The sequence below is a fragment of the Salmo salar genome, chromosome 16, assembly GCF_965601325.2.
Source record: "Salmo salar chromosome 16, fSalSal1, whole genome shotgun sequence".
Lineage (NCBI taxonomy): Eukaryota > Metazoa > Chordata > Actinopteri > Salmoniformes > Salmonidae > Salmo > Salmo salar.
Genome location: NC_138306.1, coordinates 88,480,518 through 88,505,737, shown reverse-complemented (window position 1 = coordinate 88,505,737; position 25,220 = coordinate 88,480,518). Strand labels below are relative to the sequence as shown.

General features: G+C 48.0%; 1 protein-coding gene across 2 annotated transcripts; it reads right to left on the bottom strand.

Moving 5' to 3' along the window:
* Positions 1-25,220, bottom strand: LOC106574804 (cullin-4A). Of its 2 annotated transcripts, XM_082963163.1 has the most exons (19): positions 24,567-25,216; positions 23,834-23,949; positions 21,902-22,005; positions 16,967-17,036; positions 16,787-16,860; positions 16,358-16,520; positions 15,901-15,990; positions 15,691-15,773; positions 15,476-15,543; positions 14,188-14,306; positions 13,869-14,061; positions 13,477-13,692; positions 10,642-10,727; positions 8,175-8,282; positions 7,745-7,858; positions 6,795-6,900; positions 3,081-3,253; positions 1,913-2,065; positions 1-765 (listed from the first exon to the last, which is right to left on the bottom strand). In XM_082963163.1, the coding sequence occupies exons 1-19, from the start codon at positions 24,706-24,708 to the stop codon at positions 670-672; spliced, it is 2,274 nt and encodes a 757-aa protein (XP_082819289.1). In that variant the 5' UTR covers positions 24,709-25,216; the 3' UTR covers positions 1-669. The 2 variants fall into 2 exon arrangements, with proteins under 2 accessions (XP_082819289.1, XP_082819290.1); XM_082963164.1 differs by lacking the exons at positions 1-765; positions 1,913-2,065; positions 3,081-3,253; positions 6,795-6,900 and adding an exon at positions 7,028-7,207 and having other exon boundaries at positions 24,567-25,220.

The following is a 25,220-nucleotide window of genomic DNA, read 5'->3' as shown; positions in this document are numbered from 1 at the left end:
TTAACTCCCCATTAAATATCAATTTATTCATGTTTCCTTTCTCTCTCTTACAAAGAATACAATCTGGTCTACAAAATTCAGAGCGTGGAAAGTGTTGGTCAAAACACAGGAGAGTGTCTCCCGACCCAAAATCATCCCTCCCCTTGTCACTCCTTGTATCGGTATCCATGTGACCCCCCCCCAAACTGTTCCTGCCCCGTCTGACAACACTGCCACAGTGTTACCCCAGGCCGGTACGTTAAGTTACCTCACAGAAACAAGATCATCAACAGGAGCTAAACTACAGTGGAACTGAGACTGATAAAGACATGTGGATGATCACAGCCCCCCCCCACCCCCCCATCCAAAACAACACATTTGAGAAAGTGCTACATTGTTCTTGTTGTTAGCATCGTCAGCGGTGATTTGTGCCGGCCGGCCTTCCACCCACCAGACAGACTCCTCCAGCCCCAGGACCCAGCCTGCCCTGCCCCGAGGGTGGTGTGGGCTGGGCTGGTGTTGGACCAGGTTGGTCTCTGGCCTCCAGACTGGCCCTCTCAGAGCTGGGGCCCCAGAAGCAGGGGAGAAGGGCGGTGAGGGGTGGGGCTATATCAGGGCCAGCTGATGCTGACTAGCTGAGCCCACTGGCAGGGCACCGGAGGGGTGGTGAGGATGGAGGTGGCGCCCCCCTCAGGCCACATAGTGGTACTGGTTGGGACTCTCCTTGTCTCTCTCCATGTAGTCTCTGTCGATCAGCGACTCAATCCGCTTCTTCAGGTCTCCAGGCTGTGGAGAGAGAACACACAGAGGAATGACACGCTGTGGAGAGAGAACACACAGAGGAATGACACGCTGTGGAGAGAGAACACACAGAGGAATGACACGCTGTGGAGAGAGAACACACAGAGGAATGACACGCTGTGGAGAGAGAACACACAGAGGAATGACACGCTGTGGAGAGAGAACACACAGAGGAATGACACGCTGTGGAGAGAGAACACACAGAGGAATGACACGCTGTGGAGAGAGAACACACAGAGGAATGACACGCTGTGGAGAGAGAACACACAGAGGAATGACACGCTGTGGAGAGAGAACACACAGAGGAATGACACGCTGTGGAGAGAACACACAGAGGAATGACACGCTGAGGAGAGAACACAGAGGAATGACACTGTGGAGAGAACACACAGAGGAATGACACTGAGGAGAGAACACACAGAGGAATGACACTGAGGAGAGAACACACAGAGGAATGACACTGAGGAGAGAACACACAGAGGAATGACACTGAGGAGAGAACACACAGAGGAATGACACTGAGGAGAGAACACACAGAGGAATGACACTGAGGAGAGAACACACAGAGGAATGACACTGAGGAGAGAACACACAGAGGAATGACACTGAGGAGAGAACACAGAGGAATGACACTGAGGAGAGAACACAGAGGAATGACACTGAGGAGAGAACACAGAGGAATGACACTGAGGAGAGAACACAGAGGAATGACACTGAGGAGAGAACACAGAGGAATGACACTGAGGAGAGGAACACACACAGGAATGACACTGAGGAGAGAACACACACGAGGAATGACACTGAGGAGAGAACACACAGAGGAATGACACTGAGGAGAGAACACACAGAGGAATGACACTGAGGAGAGAACACAGAGGAATGACACTGAGGAGAGAACACAGAGGAATGACACTGAGGAGAGAACACAGAGGAATGACACTGAGGAGAGAACACAGAGGAATGACACTGAGGAGAGAACACAGGAATGACTGAAGGGTATGCAGCTTAGAGCTGAGGGTATACAGTGCAGTTTACTTGATGTGAATGCCTGTTTCGCATGCGACTATATTTCAGAGTAGGAAAAAAAGAACAAAAGCGAAAGAAATGAGAGAGAGAGAAAATGAAAGAGTACCTTGACGGGGAACTTGAGCTGGTTGTATAGTTCTGACACCAACAGGTTGTGGCCCAGAGTTTTCCTCATCTTCATGATGCGTACAACGGCCGCGTCGATCTGGTACTGTCTGTCCTGAAACACACGCTCAGTGGTGCTCACCTGCTCCTCCACCTGGACACACACACACACACACACAATTGTAATTCACCATTTATTTTCTGTGAACGTTTCACTTCCTGAATGAAATGACTCCAACTGGAGTTGACTGTGTGAATGCATAATGGCCACACTTCCTCCAACGATGGGCAAGGGAGAACTCAAAACTTAGGCAATAAGATTTAAATGAGGGGAACTTGGTGTCAACCTCAGTGGAAAGCACCATTATATGGATGAATTAGTCTGATATGACAGAATGATTAGAGGAGTCAGCACTCCTTTCTGTTCAACAGGCAGGCACAGACCTGACAATGTACCGTTTCCTTCACAGAGAGAGGTGTTAACCCTACCGTTTCCTTTACACACACACAGAGCGCGAGAGACAGAGCGCGAGAGACAGAGCGCGAGAGACAGAGCGCGAGAGACAGAGCGCGAGAGACAGAGCGCGAGAGAGGTGTTAACCCTACCGTTTCCTTCACACAGAGAGAGAGAGAGAGAGAGAGGTGTTAACCCTACCGTTTCCTTCACAGAGACAGAGAGGTGTTAACCCTACCGTTTCCTTCACAGAGACAGAGGTGTTAACCCTACCGTTTCCTTCACAGAGAGAGAGAGGTGTTAACCCTACCGTTTCCTTCACAGAGACAGAGGTGTTAACCCTACCGTTTCCTTCACAGAGACAGAGAGGTGTTAACCCTACCGTTTCCTTCACAGAGACAGAGAGGTGTTAACCCTACCGTTTCCTTCACAGAGACAGAGAGGTGTTAACCCTACCGTTTCCTTCACAGAGAGAGAGAGGTGTTAACCCTACCGTTTCCTTCACAGAGACAGAGAGGTGTTAACCCTACCGTTTCCTTCACAGAGACAGAGAGGTGTTAACCCTACCGTTTCCTTCACAGAGACAGAGAGGTGTTAACCCTACCGTTTCCTTCACAGAGACAGAGAGGTGTTAACCCTACCGTTTCCTTCACAGAGACAGAGAGGTGTTAACCCTACCGTTTCCTTCACAGAGACAGAGAGGTGTTAACCCTACCGTTTCCTTCATCTGAATCTGGTTGATCTTGATGCGGAACAGTTTGTGTCTGAAGTCGTTGTTGAAGTTGAAGCGGTCTCCGTCTTCTATGTCCTTCCCCCGGGGACTTTTATTGAGGACGCGCGCCTTCCCACAGGCCAGAGACTGCAGGGTACGCCTCAACTCACCCTCCTCTGGGGACACAGATCACAGTTACACTACCTCCTTTCATCAAGTTTAATTGGGGAAATGACTTGTGTTTCATGAATGAGCCAAAATGTTATTTACCCCAAATACACAATGAGATTAATGTAGAAGAGAGATAGAGGTGATGTGAAGGGCACTCAACATGTACGGCACTGACACAAATCACTGATGACTGGTTAAAAGAAATGGATCAGATTGCAGGAGCTGTACTGTTAGAATTCAGTGAAGCATTTGATATTATTGACCCTAACCGGTTGAGAAAACGTGGGTTTTCTAACCACAGCTCTGAATCTACGCTATGGTAATCTAATAGAACCTTCTCTAATGTCAAACATGTAAAGTGTGGTGTGCCGCTCAAAGTCCTCTACTTTTTTCTATACTGAACAAAAATATAAACACAACAAGTGTTGGTTCCATGTTTCATGAGCAGAAATAAGAGCCACAAATGTTTCATAACCACAAAAAGCGCATTTCTCTCAAATTTTGTGCACAAATTTGTTTACATCCCCATTAGTGAACATTTCTCCTTTGCAAAGATAATCCATCCACCTGACAGGTGTGGCTTATCAAGAAGCTGATTGAAGAGCATGATCATTACACAGGTGCACCTTGTGCTGGGGACAATAAAAGGCAACTAAAATGTGCAGTTGTGTCACAACACAATGCCACAGACGTCTGAAGTTGAGGGAGTGTGCAATTGGCATGCTGACTGCAGGAATGTCCACCAGAGCTGTTGCCAGAGAATTGAACGTTCATTTATCTACCATAAACTGCAGCCAATGTAGTTTTAGATAATATGGCAGAACGTCCAACTGGCCTCACAACAGCAGACCACCTGTTACCACACCAGCCCAGGACTGCCACAGCTGGCCTCACAACAGCAGACCACCTGTTACCACACCAGCCCAGGACTGCCACAGCTGGCCTCACAACAGCAGACCACCTGTTACCACACCAGCCCAGGACTGCCACAGCTGGCCTCACAACAGCAGACCACCTGTTACCACACCAGCCCAGGACTGCCACAGCTGGCCTCACAACAGCAGACCACCTGTTACCACACCAGCCCAGGACTGCCACAGCTGGCCTCACAACAGCAGACCACCTGTTACCACACCAGCCCAGGACTGCCACAGCTGGCCTCACAACAGCAGACCACCTGTTACCACACCAGCCCAGGACTGCCACAGCTGGCCTCACAACAGCAGACCACCTGTTACCACACCAGCCCAGGACTGCCACAGCTGGCCTCACAACAGCAGACCACCTGTTACCACACCAGCCCAGGACTGCCACAACTGGCCTCACAACAGCAGACCACCTGTTACCACACCAGCCCAGGACTGCCACAGCTGGCCTCACAACAGCAGACCACCTGTTACCACACCAGCCCAGGACTGCCACAGCTGGCCTCACAACAGCAGACCACCTGTTACCACACCAGCCCAGGACTGCCACAGCTGCAGGTTAGTCTGAGACCAGCCACCCAGACAGCTGATGACACTGACCAGTATTTCTGTCTGTAATAAAGCCTTGAGGGGAAAACCTCATTCTGATTGGCTGAGACTGGCTGCGCCAGAGATTCGGGCCTAATTTATTTATTTTAATTGACCGATTTCCTTATATGAACTAACTCAGTAAAACTGTTGAAATTGTTGAGTTCACATTTTTTGTTCAGTATATTTTTACCAATGACCTGCCACTGGCATTAAACAAAGCATGTGTGTCTGTGTATGCTGATGATTCAACCATATACACATCAGAAACCACAGCTAGTGAAGTCACTGAAACCCTTAAAGAGTTGCAGTCTGTTGTGAAATGGGTAGCCAGTAATAAACTAGTCCTGAACATCTCTAAAACTAAGAGCATTGTATTTGGTACAAATCATTCACTAAGTTCTAGACCTCAGCTGAATCTGGTAATGAATGGTGTGGCTGTTGAACAAGTTGAGGAGACTAAATAGCCGTAATAAAGAGATGCTCTGCTTTTTGACTCCACAAAGCAAGTCCTGCAGGCTCTAGTTTTATCTCATCTTCATTATTGTCCAGTCATGTGGTCAAGTGCTACAAAGAAAAACCTAGTTAAGCTGCAGCTGGCCCAGAACAGAGCAGGTCTTGCTCTTCATTGTAATCAGAGGGATAATATAGAAACTATGCATGCCAGTCTGTCTTGGCTAAGAGCTGAGGAAAGACTGACTGCATCACTTCTTGTTTTTATAAAAACACTGTTGGAAATTCCAAATGGTTTGCTTAATCAACTGACACCAGACATGCCACCAGGGGTCTTTTCACAGTCCCCAGGTCCAGAACAAATGAAATGTACAGTATTATACAGAGCCATGACTGCATGGAACTCTTCTGTCTTACAGAGCGCAAGTGGACAGCAAACATCACAGCACCACGCCGCTCCCCATGTGACCTACGTGTGAGTGTGTGTGTGTGTGTGTGTGTACTGACATGTATGTGGAACGGACAGACAACAGGTAGGTCACATGGGGAGAGGCCTGGTGCCGTGATGTTACTTTATTTTCTGGTTACAATGACAAGACTACATGTTAATGTTTAAATGTTTGTACATTGTAAAATCAGTCTAATGTCTTCTTCATAATGTGTCGGAGCCCAGTAACACTAGCTGTCACCATTGGCATCGGCTAAAGGGGATCCTAATCAATCTAAACTGGAGATAAATAAGGAGAGTAGTTAGTTTGATCTAAGGACCAGAGAAAATTCATGTAGACCTTTGTACCTATGAAGACAGACAGAGACAGACAGACACAGAGACAGACAGACAGAGGAAGGAGCTGTACCTATGAAGACAGAGAGACAGAGACAGACAGACACAGAGACAGACAGACAGAGGAAGGAGCTGTACCTATGAAGACAGACAGAGAGACAGACGAAGGAGCTGTACCTATGAAGACAGACAGAGAGACAGACGAAGGAGCTGTACCTATGAAGACAGACAGAGACGACAGAGCGACAGGAGCTGTACCTATGACAGACAGACAGACGACAGACACAGACAGACAGCACGACAGACAGCAGACAGACAGACAGGGACGAGGACAGACAGACAGACAGACAGACAGACAGACAGAGGACAGGAGCTGTACCTATGACAGACAGACAGACAGAGACAGACAGAGACAGACAGACAGACAGACGACAGACAGAGCAGACAGACAGACAGAGGAAGGAGCTGTACCTATGAAGACAGACAGAGAGAGGGAGGGAGGAGCTGTACCTATGAAGACAGACAGACAGACAGAGGGAGGGAGGAGCTGTACCTATGAAGACAGACAGACAGAGGGAGGGAGGAGCTGTACCTATGAAGACAGACAGACAGAGGGAGGGAGGAGCTGTACCTATGAAGACAGACAGACAGAGGGAGGGAGGAGCTGTACCTATGAAGACAGACAGACAGAGGGAGGGAGGAGCTGTACCTATGAAGAGAGACAGACAGACAGAGGAAGGAGCTGTACCTATGAAGACAGACAGACAGACAGACAGACAGAGGGAGGAGCTGTACCTATGCCAGTGGCTGATTTGATCTCCTCCACGCTAAACTCCTCCCCCTCGTTGAACATCAGTAGCACCAACGTCTGGAACAGAGAGACCTGCAGCTCCTTCTTACCCTGTAGACAGACACACAGTTAGAGACACGTCTGGAACAGAGAGACCTGCAGCTCCTTCTGACCCTGTAGACAGACACACAGTTAGACACGTCTGGAACAGAGAGACCTGCAGCTCCTTCTGACCCTGTAGACAGACACACAGTTAGACACGTCTGGAACAGAGAGACCTGCAGCTCCTTCTGACCCTGTAGACAGACACACAGTTAGACACGTCTGGAACAGAGAGACCTGCAGCTCCTTCTGACCCTGTAGACAGACACACAGTTAGACACGTCTGGAACAGAGAGACCTGCAGCTCCTTCTTACCCTGTAGACAGACACACAGTTAGAGACACGTCTGGAACAGAGAGACCTGCAGCTCCTTCTGACCCTGTAGACAGACACACAGTTAGAGACACGTCTGGAACAGAGAGACCTGCAGCTCCTTCTGACCCTGTAGACAGACACACAGTTAGAGACACGTCTGGAACAGAGAGACCTGCAGCTCCTTCTGACCCTGTAGACAGACACACAGTTAGAGACACGTCTGGAACAGAGAGACCTGCAGCTCCTTCTGACCCTGTAGACAGACACACAGTTAGACACGTCTGGAACAGAGAGACCTGCAGCTCCTTCTGACCCTGTAGACAGACACACAGTTAGACACGTCTGGAACAGAGACCTGCAGCTCCTTGGTAAAAGACGCATTACAAATTTGACATTTCAAACAAAGAAAGCTGCCCATCTTCTAGGACAGTGTTGCTCTGGTCCTCACCTACCATTTCTATTGTATCCCAGCATGTTTAACCTGGTGGGTATTTGAGGACCAGAGAAGCACTATTGTAGGGATACCCTTCAGTCTCACCTCTTTAAACTCAGTCTTCAGAACAGCGTGGCCCAGGGTGGGCTGCCACTGGAGCTTCCTGCCACTGTGTTTCCCCAGATAGAACAGCTTGAATACCTCCTGGAGCTTCACCATCTGGGAAGAGCGAGGAGGGAGGGGAAGAGCGAGGAGGGAGGGGAAGAGCGAGGGGAAGAGCGAGGGGAAGAGCGAGGGGAAGAGCGAGGGGAAGAGCGAGGGGAGAGCGGGGAGAGCGAGGGGAAGAGCGAGGGGAAGAGCGGGGAAGAGCGAGGGGAAGAGCGAGGAGGGAGGGGAAGAGCGAGGAGGGAGGGGAGAGAAACTTTATATAGGCTTCATAAAACCTAACCAACACTCAGATTAGATTCATACCTTCCACAATACTTTTTGCTAGCATACACACCACCCAACCACACACAGACAGAGACAGACATACCTCAGGGGGCAGGTGGACCTCCATAGGAGTGTAGGAGGGCCAGTAGCCCATGGTGAGGATGTTGACTGTTAGCTCCAGCTGGCTGGGCTCACTCTGGTTCTGGGTGTACTGGAGGAGACAGACAACCTGATTCAATACATTCATGTACTGGAGGAGACAGACAACCAGATTCAATACATTCATATACTGGAGGAGACAGACAACCAGATTCAATACATTCATGTACTGGAGGAGACAGACAACCAGATTCAATACATTCATGTACTGGAGGAGACAGACAACCTGATTCAATACATTCAAGCCATTTTGCCACAACTCTGGAAGTATGCTTGGGGTCATTGTCCATTTGGAAAACCCATTTGCGACCAAGCTTCAACTTCCTGACTGATGTCTTGAGATGTTGCTTCAATATATCCACAATTTTCCATCCTCATGATGCCATCCATTTTGTGAAGTGCACCAGTCCCTCCTGCAGCAAAGCACCCCCACAACATGATGCTGCCACCCCCGTGATTCACGGTTGGGATGGTGTTCTTCGGCTTGCAAGCCTCCCCCTTTTTCCTCCAAACATAACGATGGTCATTATGGACAAACAGTTCCATTTGTGTTTCATCAGACCAGAGGACATTTTTCCAAAAAGTTTGATCTTTGTCCCCATGTGCAGTTGCAAACCGTAGTCTGGCTTTTTTATGGCGGTTTTGAAGCAGAGGCTTCTTCCTTGCTGAGCGGCTTTTCAGGTTGTCGATATAGGACTCGTTTTACTGTGGATATAGATACTTTTGTACCTGTTTCCTCCAGCGTCTTCACAAGGTCCTTTGCTGTTGTTCTGGGATTGATTTGCACTTTTCGCACCAAAGTACATTAATCTCTAGGAGACAGAACGCGTCTCCTTCCTGAGTGGTGTGACGGCTGCGTGGCCCCATGGTGTTTATACTTGTGTACTATTGTTTGTACAGATGAACGTGGTACCTTCAGGTGTTTGGAAATTGCTCCCAAGGATGAACCAGACTTGTGGAGGAATACCATTTTTTTTCTGAGGTCTGGGCTGATTTCTTTAGATTTTCCCATGATGTCAAGCAAAGAGGCACTGAGTTTGAAGGTAGGCCTTGAAATACATCCACAGGTACACCTCCAATTGACTCAAATGATGTCAATTATCCTATCAGAAGCTTCTACAGCGATGACATTTTCTGGAATTTTCCAAGCTGTTTAAAGGCACAGTCAATTTAGTGTTTGTAAACTTCTGACCCACTGGAATTGTGACACAGTGAATTATAAGTGAAATAATCTGTCTGTAAACAATTGTTGGAAAAATAACTTGTGTGATGCAAAGTAGATGTCCTAACCAACTTGCCAAAGCTATAGTTTGTTAACAAGAAATTTGTGGAGTGGTTGAAAAACGAGTTTTAATGACTCCAACCTCAGTGTATGTAAACTTCCGACTTCAACTGTAGCCATGTCAGTAGGCTAGCTAGCTACAACTGTAGCCATGTCAGTAGGCTAGCTAGCTACAACTGTAGCCATGTCAGTAGGCTAGCTAGCTACAACTGTAGCCATGTCAGTAGGCTAGCTAGCTACAACTGTAGCCATGTCAGTAGGCTAGCTAGCTACAACTGTAGCCATGTCAGTAGGCTAGCTAGCTACAACTGTAGCCATGTCAGTAGGCTAGCTAGCTACAACTGTAGCCATGTCAGTAGGCTAGCTAGCTACAACTGTATCCATGTCAGTAGGCTAGCTAGCTACAACTGTAGCCATGTCAGTAGGCTAGCTAGCTACAACTGTAGCCATGTCAGTAGGCTAGCTAGCTACAACTGTAGCCATGTCAGTAGGCTAGCTAGCTACAACTGTAGCCATGTCAGTAGGCTAGCTAGCTACAACTGTATCCATGTCAGTAGGCTAGCTAGCTACAACTGTAGCCATGTCAGTAGGCTAGCTAGCTACAACTGTAGCCATGTCAGTAGACTAGCTAGCTACAACAGCTCCACAGCTGAAAGTCACGGCACTGGTGACCAACGTCCTGCCACACAACTTGTACAGGAGACAGCTACCCGTTTTCTTCCTTCTCACAATTGCAAACTGATAAATCCCCGTCACAACATTTGTAATAATTTAGCTAGTTATTCTTCCTATTTCATGGAGTCATACCGAGAGCGCAGTGAAATAAAACAATGAGGAACTACAGTATGTTTTGATTTTAAAATGGTGGACACTAAATATTCAAATAGGAGTTCCACGTCCTACAAGACAGATGGGTTGAGGGACGAGCGTCACGGAGGAGTGACCTACAAGACAGATGGGTTGAGGGACGAGCGTCACGGAGGAGTGACCTACAGGACAGATGGGTTGAGGGACGAGCGTCACGGAGGAGTGATGACAACATTGTCTCAAGTCAGATGGCATCTATGATTCCCTGGTGGTAAATGTAAATTACAGTAACTACTTCAGTGATAGAGGAGTGTGTGTTAACCTGTTTGTACTGGATCATGACGTCTTTGGAGAGCTCCATGTCCTTAAACATCCCCTCCAGCTTACTGGTGAAGGCCGCTCCACACTCTGCAGGGACAGGAAGTCACAAACCATCACACTCACTTCCTGTTAACAAGTTTTATAGAGTATTACAAACGGGCTGGTTCCAGCCCTGAATGCTGATTGGCTGACAGCCGTGGTATATCAGACCGTATACCACGGGTATGACAAAACATTTATTTTTACTGCTCTAATTACGTTGATAACCAGTTTATAATAGTAATAAGGCACCTCCGGGAGTTTGTGGTACATGGCCAATATACCATGGCTAAGGGCTGTATCCAGGCACTCCGCGTTGCGTCGTGCTTAAGAACAGCCCTTAGCCGTGGTGTATTGGCCCTATACCACACCTGCTACAGGCCTTACTGCTTAAATACATTGCATGACCTGTTGACTGTGGTGGTGGTTCTACAGTCACACACCAGCGGTATTGACAAACCACCGATGGGCTAACCTCCCTGCTGAGGCAACAATCAGCATCTGCCGGAGGACATTTGACATTATCCCACAGACACAGGGCCTAAAATAAAAACACCCGCCAAATGCGGGTAGATTTTGACATTGGCGGGTAGAGACGCCCATGTCACCAGCCATGTTGGTGGGTGAAGACGTCTATTTCACCAGCCATGTTGGTGGGTGAAGACGTCTATTTCACCAGCCATGTTGGTGGGTGAAGACGTCTATTTCACCAGCCATGTTGGTGGGTGAAGACGTCTATTTCACCAGCCATGTTGGTGGGTGAGACGTCTATTTCACCAGCCATGTTGGTGGGTGAGACGTCTATTTCACCAGCCATGTTGGTGGGTGAGACGTCTATTTCACCAGCCATGTTGGTGGGTGAGACGTCTATTTCACCAGCCATGTTGGTGGGTGAGACGTCTATTTCACCAGCCATGTTGGTGGGTGAGACGTCTATTTCACCAGCCATGTTGGTGGGTGAAGACGTCTATTTCACCAGCCATGTTGGTGGGTGAGACGTCTATTTCACCAGCCATGTTGGTGGGTGAGACGTCTATTTCACCAGCCATGTTGGTGGGTGAGACGTCTATTTCACCAGCCATGTTGGTGGGTGAGACGTCTATTTCACCAGCCATGTTGGTGGGTAGAGACGTCTATTTCACCAGCCATGTTGGTGGGTGAGACGTCTATTTCACCAGCCATGTTGGTGGGTGAGACGTCTATTTCACCAGCCATGTTGGTGGGTGAAGACGTCTATTTCACCAGCCATGTTGGTGGGTAGAGACGTCTATTTCACCAGCCATGTTGGTGGGTGAGACGTCTATTTCACCAGCCATGTTGGTGGGTGAGACGTCTATTTCACCAGCCATGTTGGTGGGTGAGACGTCTATTTCACCAGCCATGTTGGTGGGTGAGACGTCTATTTCACCAGCCATGTTGGTGGGTGAGACGTCTATTTCACCAGCCATGTTGGTGGGTGAGACGTCTATTTCACCAGCCATGTTGGTGGGTGAGACGTCTATTTCACCAGCCATGTTGGTGGGTGAGACGTCTATTTCACCAGCCATGTTGGTGGGTGAGACGTCTATTTCACCAGCCATGTTGGTGGGTGAGACGTCTATTTCACCAGCCATGTTGGTGGGTGAGACGTCTATTTCACCAGCCATGTTGGTGGGTGAGACGTCTATTTCACCAGCCATGTTGGTGGGTGAGACGTCTATTTCACCAGCCATGTTGGTGGGTGAGACGTCTATTTCACCAGCCATGTTGGTGGGTGAGACGTCTATTTCACCAGCCATGTTGGTGGGTGAGACGTCTATTTCACCAGCCATGTTGGTGGGTGAGACGTCTATTTCACCAGCCATGTTGGTGGGTGAGACGTCTATTTCACCAGCCATGTTGGTGGGTGAGACGTCTATTTCACCAGCCATGTTGGTGGGTGAGACGTCTATTTCACCAGCCATGTTGGTGGGTGAGACGTCTATTTCACCAGCCATGTTGGTGGGTGGTCAGGGCAACAGAGCTCGAGCATTTCACTTACATTTACAAATAAACATGTAGTTAGAAGTCAAGTAGGAGAACATTTATAACTAAATAAATGCTGCAGTAACTGTGTCATTTTGTTTCATAGATGGTAGATAATCACAAAGAACTAGGTATCCTCTAAAATAAATAAATAAATATATATATATATATATATATATATATATATATATATATCTCTATATCTATCTCCAGTGAGGCGCAGCAACAATGCCTGGCTGGGGAGCTGTGAACACTGGGATTGAAAGTGCTCAAGATGCACAGGCATAGATGTCTAATTTACTGGAAAGTCCACTGAAGTGAGAACTTGTGTTCCTTGGCTATTTACATTGTTTTGTTCACAAGCTACGTTTGAGTTTCAATGTTTGACTTTGCTTCATCTGCCAGTGAAGACATCAGCTACGAGTCAGACCATCTACTCTAATATCTCACAGGCAGCAGCAGCTGGAGTACCATCGTTGCCACGGTAACCTTAACATGTCTCATCTGCGATGTTTTGGTTAAAAATGTTTGTTAAAATGATTAGCACTATACCACATCACTTCTTACTAGTAATACATTTGTTTTTGAAGCATTACAAAGCTTGCTCATTGGTTTCTTTTGTAACAAAACAATATTTTGTCTGGTAATAAAACTGGAGTGGCTGGTAGACCAAAAAGTTAGTTTTAGTCCCTACCCACAGACAAAGCCTGCTACAACACATATCATAACACTGCATTGGAGATCACTGCATTCTATCCTGTTATCATACAGTGTTTGAGTTTGGACAACTTACCGTGTTTGAGTTTGGACAGCATGGACTTCTCAGCGTCCACGGAGGCACTCTTCCCAACCAGCAGGCGTTTGGCAAGGTCCTTCTTATAAAAGGCTTCGAACACATCCTTCCCATGGATGAAGCGGAAGATGATCATGATCTTGTCTAGAATCCTCTCCATCTCCTCCTCGGTAGCTTCCTTGTTGCCCGCCCGCAATTTACAGTCCACGTACTTCGCTGTGCAGAGACAGGACATCGCCAGTTAGATAAAACATACAGGAAACACTCATATCAACATACCAGGCGTTGGACCTCTGACTGGTATTATAAGCAATTTGTTTTAAGATTCCAGGTAGGTGCCTTTAAATATCTCCTGCCCTGACTCTTTGCACACACAGCGGTCTTGTCCTCACCGATGAGTTCAGCAGGTTTGTTGGGTCTGTTGTTGATGAAAGCTTCAAAGGCCTCCTTCATAGCGTTGATGAAGCTCTCGTTTCTGTTGAAACAGCCCTGAGCCACGTTGTCCATCTTATCCTTAAAGTCCAACAGGTCTTGAACCATGTCCTTATCCTTCTCTGGGGTGCCCACAATCTCACCACCAAAACTCTGTTAGGAGACATCTCAGTGAGACAGGAATCAATAGAAGTGTTTCAGAGTGAGAGTAGTATAGAGAGGAGAGAGAGAGACCGAGTGAGAGTAGTATAGAGAGAGGAGAGACAGGAGAGAGCGTACCTTGATGTAGTCTCTCCAGTGCTGCAGCAGAGTGGGGAGTCCTCCCTTCACCTTACTGAAGAGCTGGTAGAGCAGAGCCAGCTCCATCACCCGGTTACCATCTAACAGAATACTGAGACCTGGAGGAGAGGGTCAATATCACCCGGTTACCATCTAACAGAATACTGAGACCTGGAGGAGAGGGTCAATATCACCCGGTTACCGCCTAACAGAATACTGAGACCTGGAGGAGAGGGTCAATATCACCCGGTTACCGCCTAACAGAATACTGAGACCTGGAGGAGAGGGTCAATATCACCCGGTTACCGTCTAACAGAATACTGAGACCTGGAGGAGAGGGTCAATATCACCCGGTTACCGTCTAACAGAATACTGAGACCTGGAGGAGAGGGTCAATATCACCCGGTTACCACCTAACAGAATACTGAGACCTGGAGGAGAGGGTCAATATCACCCGGTTACCGTCTAACAGAATACTGAGACCTGGAGGAGAGGGTCAATATCACCCGGTTACCGTCTAACAGAATACTGAGACCTGGAGGGTCAATATCACCCGGTTACCGTCTAACAGAATACTGAGACCTGGAGGGTCAATATCACCCGGTTACCGTCTAACAGAATACTGAGACCTGGAGGAGAGGGTCAATATCACCCGGTTACCGTCTAACAGAATACTGAGACCTGGAGGGTCAATATCACCCGGTTACCATCTAACAGAATACTGAGACCTGGAGGAGAGGGTCAATATCACCCGGTTACCGCCTAACAGAATACTGAGACCTGGAGGAGAGGGTCAATATCACCCGGTTACCGCCTAACAGAATACTGAGACCTGGAGGAGAGGGTCAATATCACCCGGTTACCGTCTAACAGAATACTGAGACCTGGAGGAGAGGGTCAATATCACCCGGTTACCGTCTAACAGAATACTGAGACCTGGAGGAGAGGGTCAATATCACCCGGTTACCGTCTAACAGAATACTGAGACCTGGAGGAGAGGGTCAATATCACCCGGTTACCGTCTAACAGAATACTGAGACCTGGAGGAGAGGGTCAATATCACCCGGTTACCGCCTAACAGAATACTGAGACCTGGAGGAGAGGGTCAATATCACCCGGTTACCGTCTAACAGAATACTGAGACCTGGAGGAGAGGGTCAATATCACCCGGTTACCGCCTAACAGAATACTGAGACCTGGAGGAGAGGGTCAATATCACCCGGTTACCGTCTAACAGAATACTGAGACCTGGAGGAGAGGGTCAATATCACATACTGCTGATAGATACCTTTCTGTAAGATGGCCGTCATGTGTTCTCCAAGCAGCTGCTTCTCTACATTAGAGATAAGTGGCTTCCTGTTGAATACAAACAGAGAGAGAGACATGATAAAGAGATGGACAAGGGGGTGAAAGAGAAAGTAAATCTGTGAGACGATCTAGTGTACTCTGATTGGAGCACAGGCCTGTCAGTCTAAGGGGTGTGGAGGAAGAGGCGGGTCTTACTGAGTGCTCTGGTCGAGGTAGCTGATGACACGATCGTTCTCTTCTTCCAACCGACGAGCCACGTGATGCAGGTACTCCGGCACCTGGACACACACACACACACACACACGTCACGTATGACCGTCACTAGGAGAAAGTCAGGTATGCTATCTATATAGGGGCGTGGTCATAATATGGAATTAAAGCATTTGATTGGCGGTTGTCACTCACATCTCGTTCCTGCATCAGCCTCTGTCCCTCTGCAGCGTACAGTCTGTTAGTCTCCATCAAAAAACGCTCCTCAAACGACTCTTTATACACCTGAGAGAGACAATAGACACCAGGAGATCAGAGAATCTACATAGACCTGAGGAGAGAGACAATAGACACCAGGACATCAGAGAATCTACATAGACCTGAGGAGAGAGAATAGACACCAGGAGATCAGAGAATCTACATAGACCTGAGGAGAGAGAATAGACACCAGGAGATCAGAGAATCTACATAGACCTGAGGAGAGAGACAATAGACACCAGGAGATCAGAGAATCTACATACTATCTGCCTATGGAACAATAGTTTTAGACTGCTAAGAAAATGCACTCATATGACTAGCAATTGACTGCCTTGACTTGATTGGTTCATTGGCCAAATGGTAAGACAAGCTTTATGAAGCATTGACCAATCACCTGCAGATCTGAGAGCATGCCCAGTAGGCTGCGGAGAAGGCTGCGGTCCACGGTCTCCCCGTTGCGTTCATGTTCGATCTGTTCCAGGATCCCATCCACCGTGCGCTTCTGGACAGCCCCGTCGCTCACGATGTGGTTCCGGAAGAGTTCCAGCCCGGTATCCCTGTGGAACACACACAGTCACGGTGGACGGTGAACAGTAACGGTCTGCATCCCAAACGGCACCCTATTTCCTACATAGTGAACTCTTTTAGCCCAATCAGGACCTAGTCAAAGGTAGTGCACTACGTAAGGAATAGGGAACCATTTCAGACATGGTCTCTGTCAGAGGACAGAAACAAACGTTGCCCATCTCAGAACAGGAAAAGCCGTTTGCCAGAGAATGGATGAATGTGTGTGTTTCTAATAGCTAGTGGACAAGGCTCTTACCAGATGGAGGGGAGCAGGGAGTTCTGGAGCACGTAGGTACGATCCAGGAACAGAAAGATACTCCGGATCATGATCTGCAGTAAACCAGGTTACACAACACACTTACATTACACTAATCTACAACATACATGAAATATCACATGATAAACACAAAGGTGAGATAAAGGCTGTCTGACTAACCGTCTGTCTGCAGTGGTCCTGCCAGCATCGGTTCATCCTCTTCAGGAAAGACAGGCTGTCCAGGGACTCTGTGAGGCGCTAAGGTTAAGGAACGGGCCTCAATTCAATCAAACAACAGTCAAACACTCTCTCTTTGGACGGGGCCCTCGGGTCGCACCAGGTTGTGGTTAAAAAACATGACCTTCCGATGACTACAAACTGTAGTTAGTTTATAGAGATCCCTGTTACAGGGATGTTCATTGTTTTATGTGCCATCAGTCCAAGCAGCGTGTCGCTGTGTGCAGCTAGCTGGCTGAAGAGGTCCAAAGTGCCCCCTGGGCGGCAGGTAGCCTAGCGGTTAGGAGAGTTGGGCCAGTAACCGGAAAGTTGCTGGTTCGAATCCCCGAGCCGACTAGGAGAAAATATGTCTATGTGCCATTAAGCAAAGCACCGTAAACCTAATTTCTCCTGTTAGTATCTCTGATTAGAGTGTCTGCTAAATGAACAACATGTCAAACGTAGTGGAACAGAGAGACTACTACACAGCGGCCCGCTGAGAAGACATACAGCTGGTACAGAGAGACTACTACACAGCAGCCTGCTGAGAAGACATACCGCTGGTACAGAGAGACTACTACACAGCGGCCCGCTGAGAAGACATACAGCTGGTACAGAGAGACTACTACAGAGCGGCCCGCTGAAAAGACATACAGCTGGTACAGAGAGACTACTACACAGCGGCCCGCTGAGAAGACATACAGCTGGTACAGAGAGACTACTACACAGCGGCCTCCTGAGAAGACATACAGCTCTTACAGAGACACTACTACACAGCGGCCTCCTGAGAAGACATACAGCTGGTACAGAGAGACTACTACACAGCGGCCTCCTGAGAAGACATACAGCTGGTACAGAGAGACTACTGCACAGCAGCCTGCTGAGAAGACATACAGCTGGTACAGAGAGACTACTACACAGCAGCCTGCTGAGAAGACATACAGCTGGTACAGAGAGACTACTACACAGCGGCCCGCTGAGAAGACATACAGCTGGTACAGAGAGACTACTGCACAGCAGCCTGCTGAGAAGACATACAGCTGGTACAGAGAGACTACTACACAGCGGCCCGCTGAGAAGACATACAGCTGGTACAGAGAGACTACTACACAGCGGCCCGCTGAGAAGACATACAGCTGGTACAGAGAGACTACTACACAGCAGCCTGCTGAGAAGACATACAGCTGGTACAGAGAGACTACTGCACAGCAGCCTGCTGAGAAGACATACAGCTGGTACAGAGAGACTACATACAGCTGGTACAGAGAGACTACTACACAGCAGCCTGCTGAGAAGACATACAGCTGGTACAGAGAGACTACTACACAGCAGCCTGCTGAGAAGACATACAGCTGGTACAGAGAGACTACTACACAGCGGCCCGCTGAGAAGACATACAGCTGGTACAGAGAGACTACATACAGCTGGTACAGAGAGACTACTACACAGCGGACCGCTGAGAAGACATACAGCTGGTACAGAGAGACTACATACAGCTGGTACAGAGAGACTACTACACAGCAGCCTGCTGAGAAGACATACAGCTGGTACAGAGAGACTACTACACAGCGGCCCGCTGAGAAGACATACAGCTGGTACAGAGAGACTACTGCACAGCAGCCTGCTGAGAAGACATACAGCTGGTACAGAGAGACTACTGCACAGCAGCCTGCTGAGAAGACATACAGCTGGTACAGAGAGACTACTGCACAGCAGCCTGCTGAGAAGACATACAGCTGGTACAGAGAGACTACATACAGCTGGTACAGAGAGACTACTACACAGCGGCCCGCTGAGAAGACATACAGCTGGTACAGAGAGACTACTACAGAGCGACCCGCTGAAAAGACATACAGCTGGTACAGAGAGACTACTACACAGTGGCCCGCTGAGAAGACATACAGCTGGTACAGAGAGACTACTACACAGCGGCCTCCTGAGAAGACATACAGCTCTTACAGAGACACTACTACACAGCGGCCTCCTGAGAAGACATACAGCTGGTACAGAGAGACTACTGCACAGCAGCCTGCTGAGAAGACATACAGCTGGTACAGAGAGACTACTGCACAGCAGCCTGCTGAGAAGACATACAGCTGGTACAGAGAGACTACTGCACAGCAGCCTGCTGAGAAGACATACAGCTGGTACAGAGAGACTACTGCACAGCAGCCTGCTGAGAAGACATACAGCTGGTACAGAGAGACTACTGCACAGCAGCCTGCTGAGAAGACATACAGCTGGTACAGAGAGACTACTGCACAGCAGCCTGCTGAGAAGACATACAGCTGGTACAGAGAGAGTACTGCACAGCAGCCTGCTGAGAAGACATACAGCTGGTACAGAGAGACTACTACACAGCAGCCTGCTGAGAAGACATACAGCTGGTACAGAGAGACTACTGCACAGCAGCCTGCTGAGAAGACATACAGCTGGTACAGAGAGACTACTACACAGCAGCCTGCTGAGAAGACATACAGCTGGTACAGAGAGACTACTACACAGCAGCCTGCTGAGAAGACATACAGCTGGTACAGAGAGACTACTACACAGCAGCCTGCTGAGAAGACATACAGCTGGTACAGAGAGACTACTACACAGCAGCCTGCTGAGAAGACATACAGCTGGTACAGAGAGACTACTGCACAGCGGCCTGCTGAGAAGACATACAGCTGGTACAGAGAGACTACTACACAGCGGCCCGCTGAGAAGACATACAGCTGGTACAGAGAGACTACTACACAGCAGCCTGCTGAGAAGACATACAGCTGGTACAGAGAGACTACTGCACAGCAGCCTGCTGAGAAGACATACAGCTGGTACAGAGAGACTACATACAGCTGGTACAGAGAGACTACTACACAGCGGCCCGCTGAGAAGACATACAGCTGGTACAGAGAGACTACTACAGAGCGACCCGCTGAAAAGACATACAGCTGGTACAGAGAGACTACTACACAGCGGCCCGCTGAGAAGACATACAGCTGGTACAGAGAGACTACTACACAGCGGCCTCCTGAGAAGACATACAGCTCTTACAGAGACACTACTACACAGCGGCCTCCTGAGAAGACATACAGCTGGTACAGAGAGACTACTACACAGCGGCCTCCTGAGAAGACATACAGCTGGTACAGAGAGACTACTGCACAGCAGCCTGCTGAGAAGACATACAGCTGGTACAGAGAGACTACTGCACAGCAGCCTGCTGAGAAGACATACAGCTGGTACAGAGAGACTACTGCACAGCAGCCTGCTGAGAAGACATACAGCTGGTACAGAGAGACTACTGCACAGCAGCCTGCTGAGAAGACATACAGCTGGTACAGAGAGACTACTGCACAGCAGCCTGCTGAGAAGACATACAGCTGGTACAGAGAGAGTACTGCACAGCAGCCTGCTGAGAAGACATACAGCTGGTACAGAGAGACTACTACACAGCAGCCTGCTGAGAAGACATACAGCTGGTACAGAGAGACTACTGCACAGCAGCCTGCTGAGAAGACATACAGCTGGTACAGAGAGACTACTACACAGCAGCCTGCTGAGAAGACATACAGCTGGTACAGAGAGACTACTACACAGCAGCCTGCTGAGAAGACATACAGCTGGTACAGAGAGACTACTGCACAGCAGCCTGCTGAGAAGACATACAGCTGGTACAGAGAGACTACTACACAGCGGCCCGCTGAGAAGACATACAGCTGGTACAGAGAGACTACTACACAGCAGCCTGCTGAGAAGACATACAGCTGGTACAGAGAGACTACTACACAGCAGCCTGCTGAGAAGACATACAGCTGGTACAGAGAGACTACTACACAGCAGCCTGCTGAGAAGACATACAGCTGGTACAGAGAGACTACTACACAGCAGCCTGCTGAGAAGACATACAGCTGGTACAGAGAGACTACTACACAGCGGCCCGCTGAGAAGACATACAGCTGGTACAGAGAGACTACTACACAGCAGCCTGCTGAGAAGACATACAGCTGGTACAGAGAGACTACTACACAGCAGCCTGCTGAGAAGACATACAGCTGGTACAGAGAGACTACTACACAGCAGCCTGCTGAGAAGACATAGAGCTGGTACAGAGAGACTACTACACAGCAGCCTGCTGAGAAGACATACAGCTGGTACAGAGAGACTACTACACAGCGGCCCGCTGAGAAGACAGCTCTAAGACAGGAGGTTGCCAGGTTCCTTTTAAGCCCCACCAGTCACAACTAACCAGATAAACAAGTGTTATCAGAGAGACCCAGGCCAAGGTTATCGTGGCAATGATGGTATTCCAGCCGCTGGATGGTCCGTGACAGTGTGGCTGTGAGATATTTAAGCAATAAGGCCCGAGGAGGTGTGGTATGTGGCTAATATACAACAGCTAAGGGCTGTTCTTAAGCACAACACATCACAGGGTGCCTGGATACAGCTCTTAGCCGAGGTATATTGGCCATATACCACAAACCCCCAAGGTGCCTTATTGCTATTATAAACTGGTTACCAATGTAATTAGAGCAGTACAAAATGTTGTCATACCACGGCTGTCAGCCAATCAGCATTCAGGGCTGGAACCAGCCAGGTTATAACACAGTAGACTAGTCTGACGTCTTCACTGGTAGTTGAAGCAAAGCCAAACATTGATAAACAACGTAGCTTGTGAACAAAACAATGTAAATAGCCAAGAAACAAGGTGCAGCGATACAAATCAACTTTTCTATAAAACATGTTTATCTCCTCAGAGGAGACACTGTCATGCAGCATCATAAATGACAGATGTTCTTATCAAGTCGACTTGTAACCTACCAAACAGGCTTTTATAAACATCCACACACACTGGCAAAGATATAGGAGCACACTTTCATACACAAAGACACAGACACACAGTGGAAAGGATATTCTCTGAACTGATGTATCTGGGCCTGGACATGGTCCTCACAGACCTGACGGAGCTGCTTGTAGAGTGTAGGGGAGACTTTATACGAACACAGGTTCTCCACCGCCTGAAACAGAGAGAGAAACATACTAAGTATTCCTCAATTCTGGAAGTCATCCCTGCCTGTTTAGTGGCTTTATAACAGGAAAGACAGGATTAGCAGAGTCAACAGGCTGGTGAACGGTCAGAGTGATAGGGTTAACCAAGTCAACAGGCTGGTGAACGGTCAGAGTGATAGGGTTAACCAAGTCAACAGGCTGGTGAACGGTCAGAGTGATAGGGTTAACCAAGTCAACAGGCTGGTGAACGGTCAGAGTGATAGGGTTAACCAAGTCAACAGGCTGGTGAACGGTCAGAGTGATAGGGTTAACCAAGTCAACAGGCTGGTGAACGGTCAGAGTGATAGGGTTAACCAAGTCAACAGGCTGGTGAACGGTCAGAGTGATAGGGTTAACCAAGTCAACAGGCTGGTGAACGGTCAGAGTGATAGGGTTAACCAAGTCAACAGGCTGGTGAACGGTCAGAGTGATAGGGTTAACCAAGTCAACAGGCTGGTGAACGGTCAGAGTGATAGGGTTAACCAAGTCAACAGGCTGGTGAACGGTCAGAGTGATAGGGTTAACCAAGTCAACAGGCTGGTGAACGGTCAGAGTGATAGGGTTAACCAAGTCAACAGGCTGGTGAACGGTCAGAGTGATAGGGTTAACCAAGTCAACAGGCTGGTGAACGGTCAGCACGGTGGTTGGGTATACTGACTGCTGATGTGAGCTACAGAACCTGCTGGCTGGCATGGAGCAGCGCTCCTCTCCAATACTTTGAGACTAGAGAGGCAGCGTGTCCTAGGACCGATCTATGCTGCCCCAGCTGGAATCGGGTAATGTCCCAAATGGCACCCTATACCCTAAATAGTACACCACATAGGGAATAGGGTGTCAGTTGGCACCACCAACCCAGACTGGCTGGGGCAACCAGCAGGTCACATGACAAGACAGCTGGAGTAATGGTACAGATACAGACAGTAAAGGACAACCAGCAGGTCACATGACAAGACAGCTGGAGTAATGGTACACAGATACAGACAGTAAAGGACAACCAGCAGGTCACATGACAAGACAGCTGGAGTAATGGTACAGATACAGACAGTAAAGGACAACCAGCAGGTCACATGACAAGACAGCTGGAGTAATGGTACACAGATACAGACAGTAAAGGACAACCAGCAGGTCACATGACAAGACAGCTGGAGTAATGGTACAGATACAGACAGTAAAGGACAACCAGCAGGTCACATGACAAGACAGCTGGAGTAATGGTACAGATACAGACAGTAAAGGACAACCAGCAGGTCACATGACAAGACAGCTGGAGTAATGGTACAGATACAGACAGTAAAGGACAACCAGCAGGTCACATGACAAGACAGCTGGAGTAATGGTACAGATACAGACAGTAAAGGGTGAACAGCAGGTCACATGACAAGACAGCTGGAGTAATGGTACAGATACAGACAGTAAAGGGTGAACAGCAGGTCACATGACAAGACAGCTGGAGTAATGGTACAGATACAGACAGTAAAGGACAACCAGCAGGTCACATGACAAGACAGCTGGAGTAATGGTACAGATACAGACAGTAAAGGGTGAACAGCAGGTCACATGACAAGACAGCTGGAGTAATGGTGTCATACAGATGCAGACAATAAAAGTGCCCATATCGGTACATATTATTCACATGGAAACACAGACTTGGCTATAGGCATGTCATCAAGGCCCGGTGGACACATGAACTAGGCCTGTTTTAGAAAGGCAAATATGGGCTGTAGCTCTCCACAAACGATGCGTTTCATGTCCTGAAAGTGCCACTGTGTGCATGATGTTTGATGCTTTAGGCCTGACCTGGTAGAGTTCCTCTAGGTTGTACTTGATGGAGGTGCTATTCTGGATGGCTCCTACCGCATCCCTCAGCTTCAGCCATGTGTCCTCAGTGTAGTTGTCCGCTAGCTTTGGCCTGTCTGGGAACACACAACACAGTTACGCCACACCAAGGTAAAGCAAAATGGTTAGACAGACAATCAATGCAACCATTCGTTTTTTTAAGCCTCTAGCTGGGTACCTCATTTAAATTAGGAGAAATGTAAAGTTAATTTGTAAACAAGAAGAATATTGTTTGTAAACAGTTGACTATTGTTTGCATGCTCAACCATATGTCAATATCTGGCAGGGACAGTCAACAAATGTAAAAAATGTAATAGAATGCAAATATATATATATTTATTCTGCCAGAATGTCATTAGCTTGGTAAAGTTAGCTAGATGACGTAAACAGAGTTGAGCAATATTTCCAGGGTCTGGTTGCAACGGAATATTCTGTTGTTTACATGCCATGGCTATCAATTGCTTCAAATATGTCCCAAGCTAACTTGCTCTAGAAACTTCCTAGGCTACCCAGCTGGCCATCATGGACAACTTTCAAATATGAACTTTAGTTACGCTGCCATTTATGGGGAGTTACACGTTACATAAGTAGAGTTAACTAGTTAGCCAATTACTAACAGATAGTTGATAGTCAGGCAAAACGGCTAAATAACGTTTAGCTAGCTAACGTTAACTAGCTATTCAGCACGCGTTACCTTTGAAATTTTTAATAACTAATTTCTTGGAGGCGCCAGTTTTGTTGGAGGCCAGGCCAGAAATCTTCGTCACTCCGTTGTTGTTGTGCTCCGTCAGAGCAGAGAAGTTTGCTTTCTTGTCCTGTCGTATGTCTTCTGCCATTATTAGATTAATGCAGAGGGCCGTTGTTGTGAAGAGTTGTTAGCTAACGTTAGCCTGTCAGCGGCACTTCTACTCGTCCTCTCAAACGAGCTTAAAGTTGGATTATACAACTCTGACCCTGTTTCTTAAATCATTTACGATGCACCACTTAGTCCGATCCCTCACTTGAGCAAAAGTAGATACTTAGACCAAAGCCATAAAACTCAGGGAAACTTTTGGATGAACCGAACCGAAAATTAGATTTCGTTGAAATAAGCTAACAGGCTAACGCGCTAGCCTAGTTTAGTTAGCGAATCAAACAATTTAGTATATCCGCTGCGTCCCTCCCTGGCCCGTATTAAAATTAGGCAAATATTAAATGTTATATATTTCAGACTTCCATGTGTGAAACAAATTAAAAGCTATATTCAATCTGAAATGATCCATCATTATGCTACCGCTGGAGATGTGGCGCTAGCCACATAGCAAACATAACAAAATGGCTTTCTACACCCCCCTTGACAATTGCATCT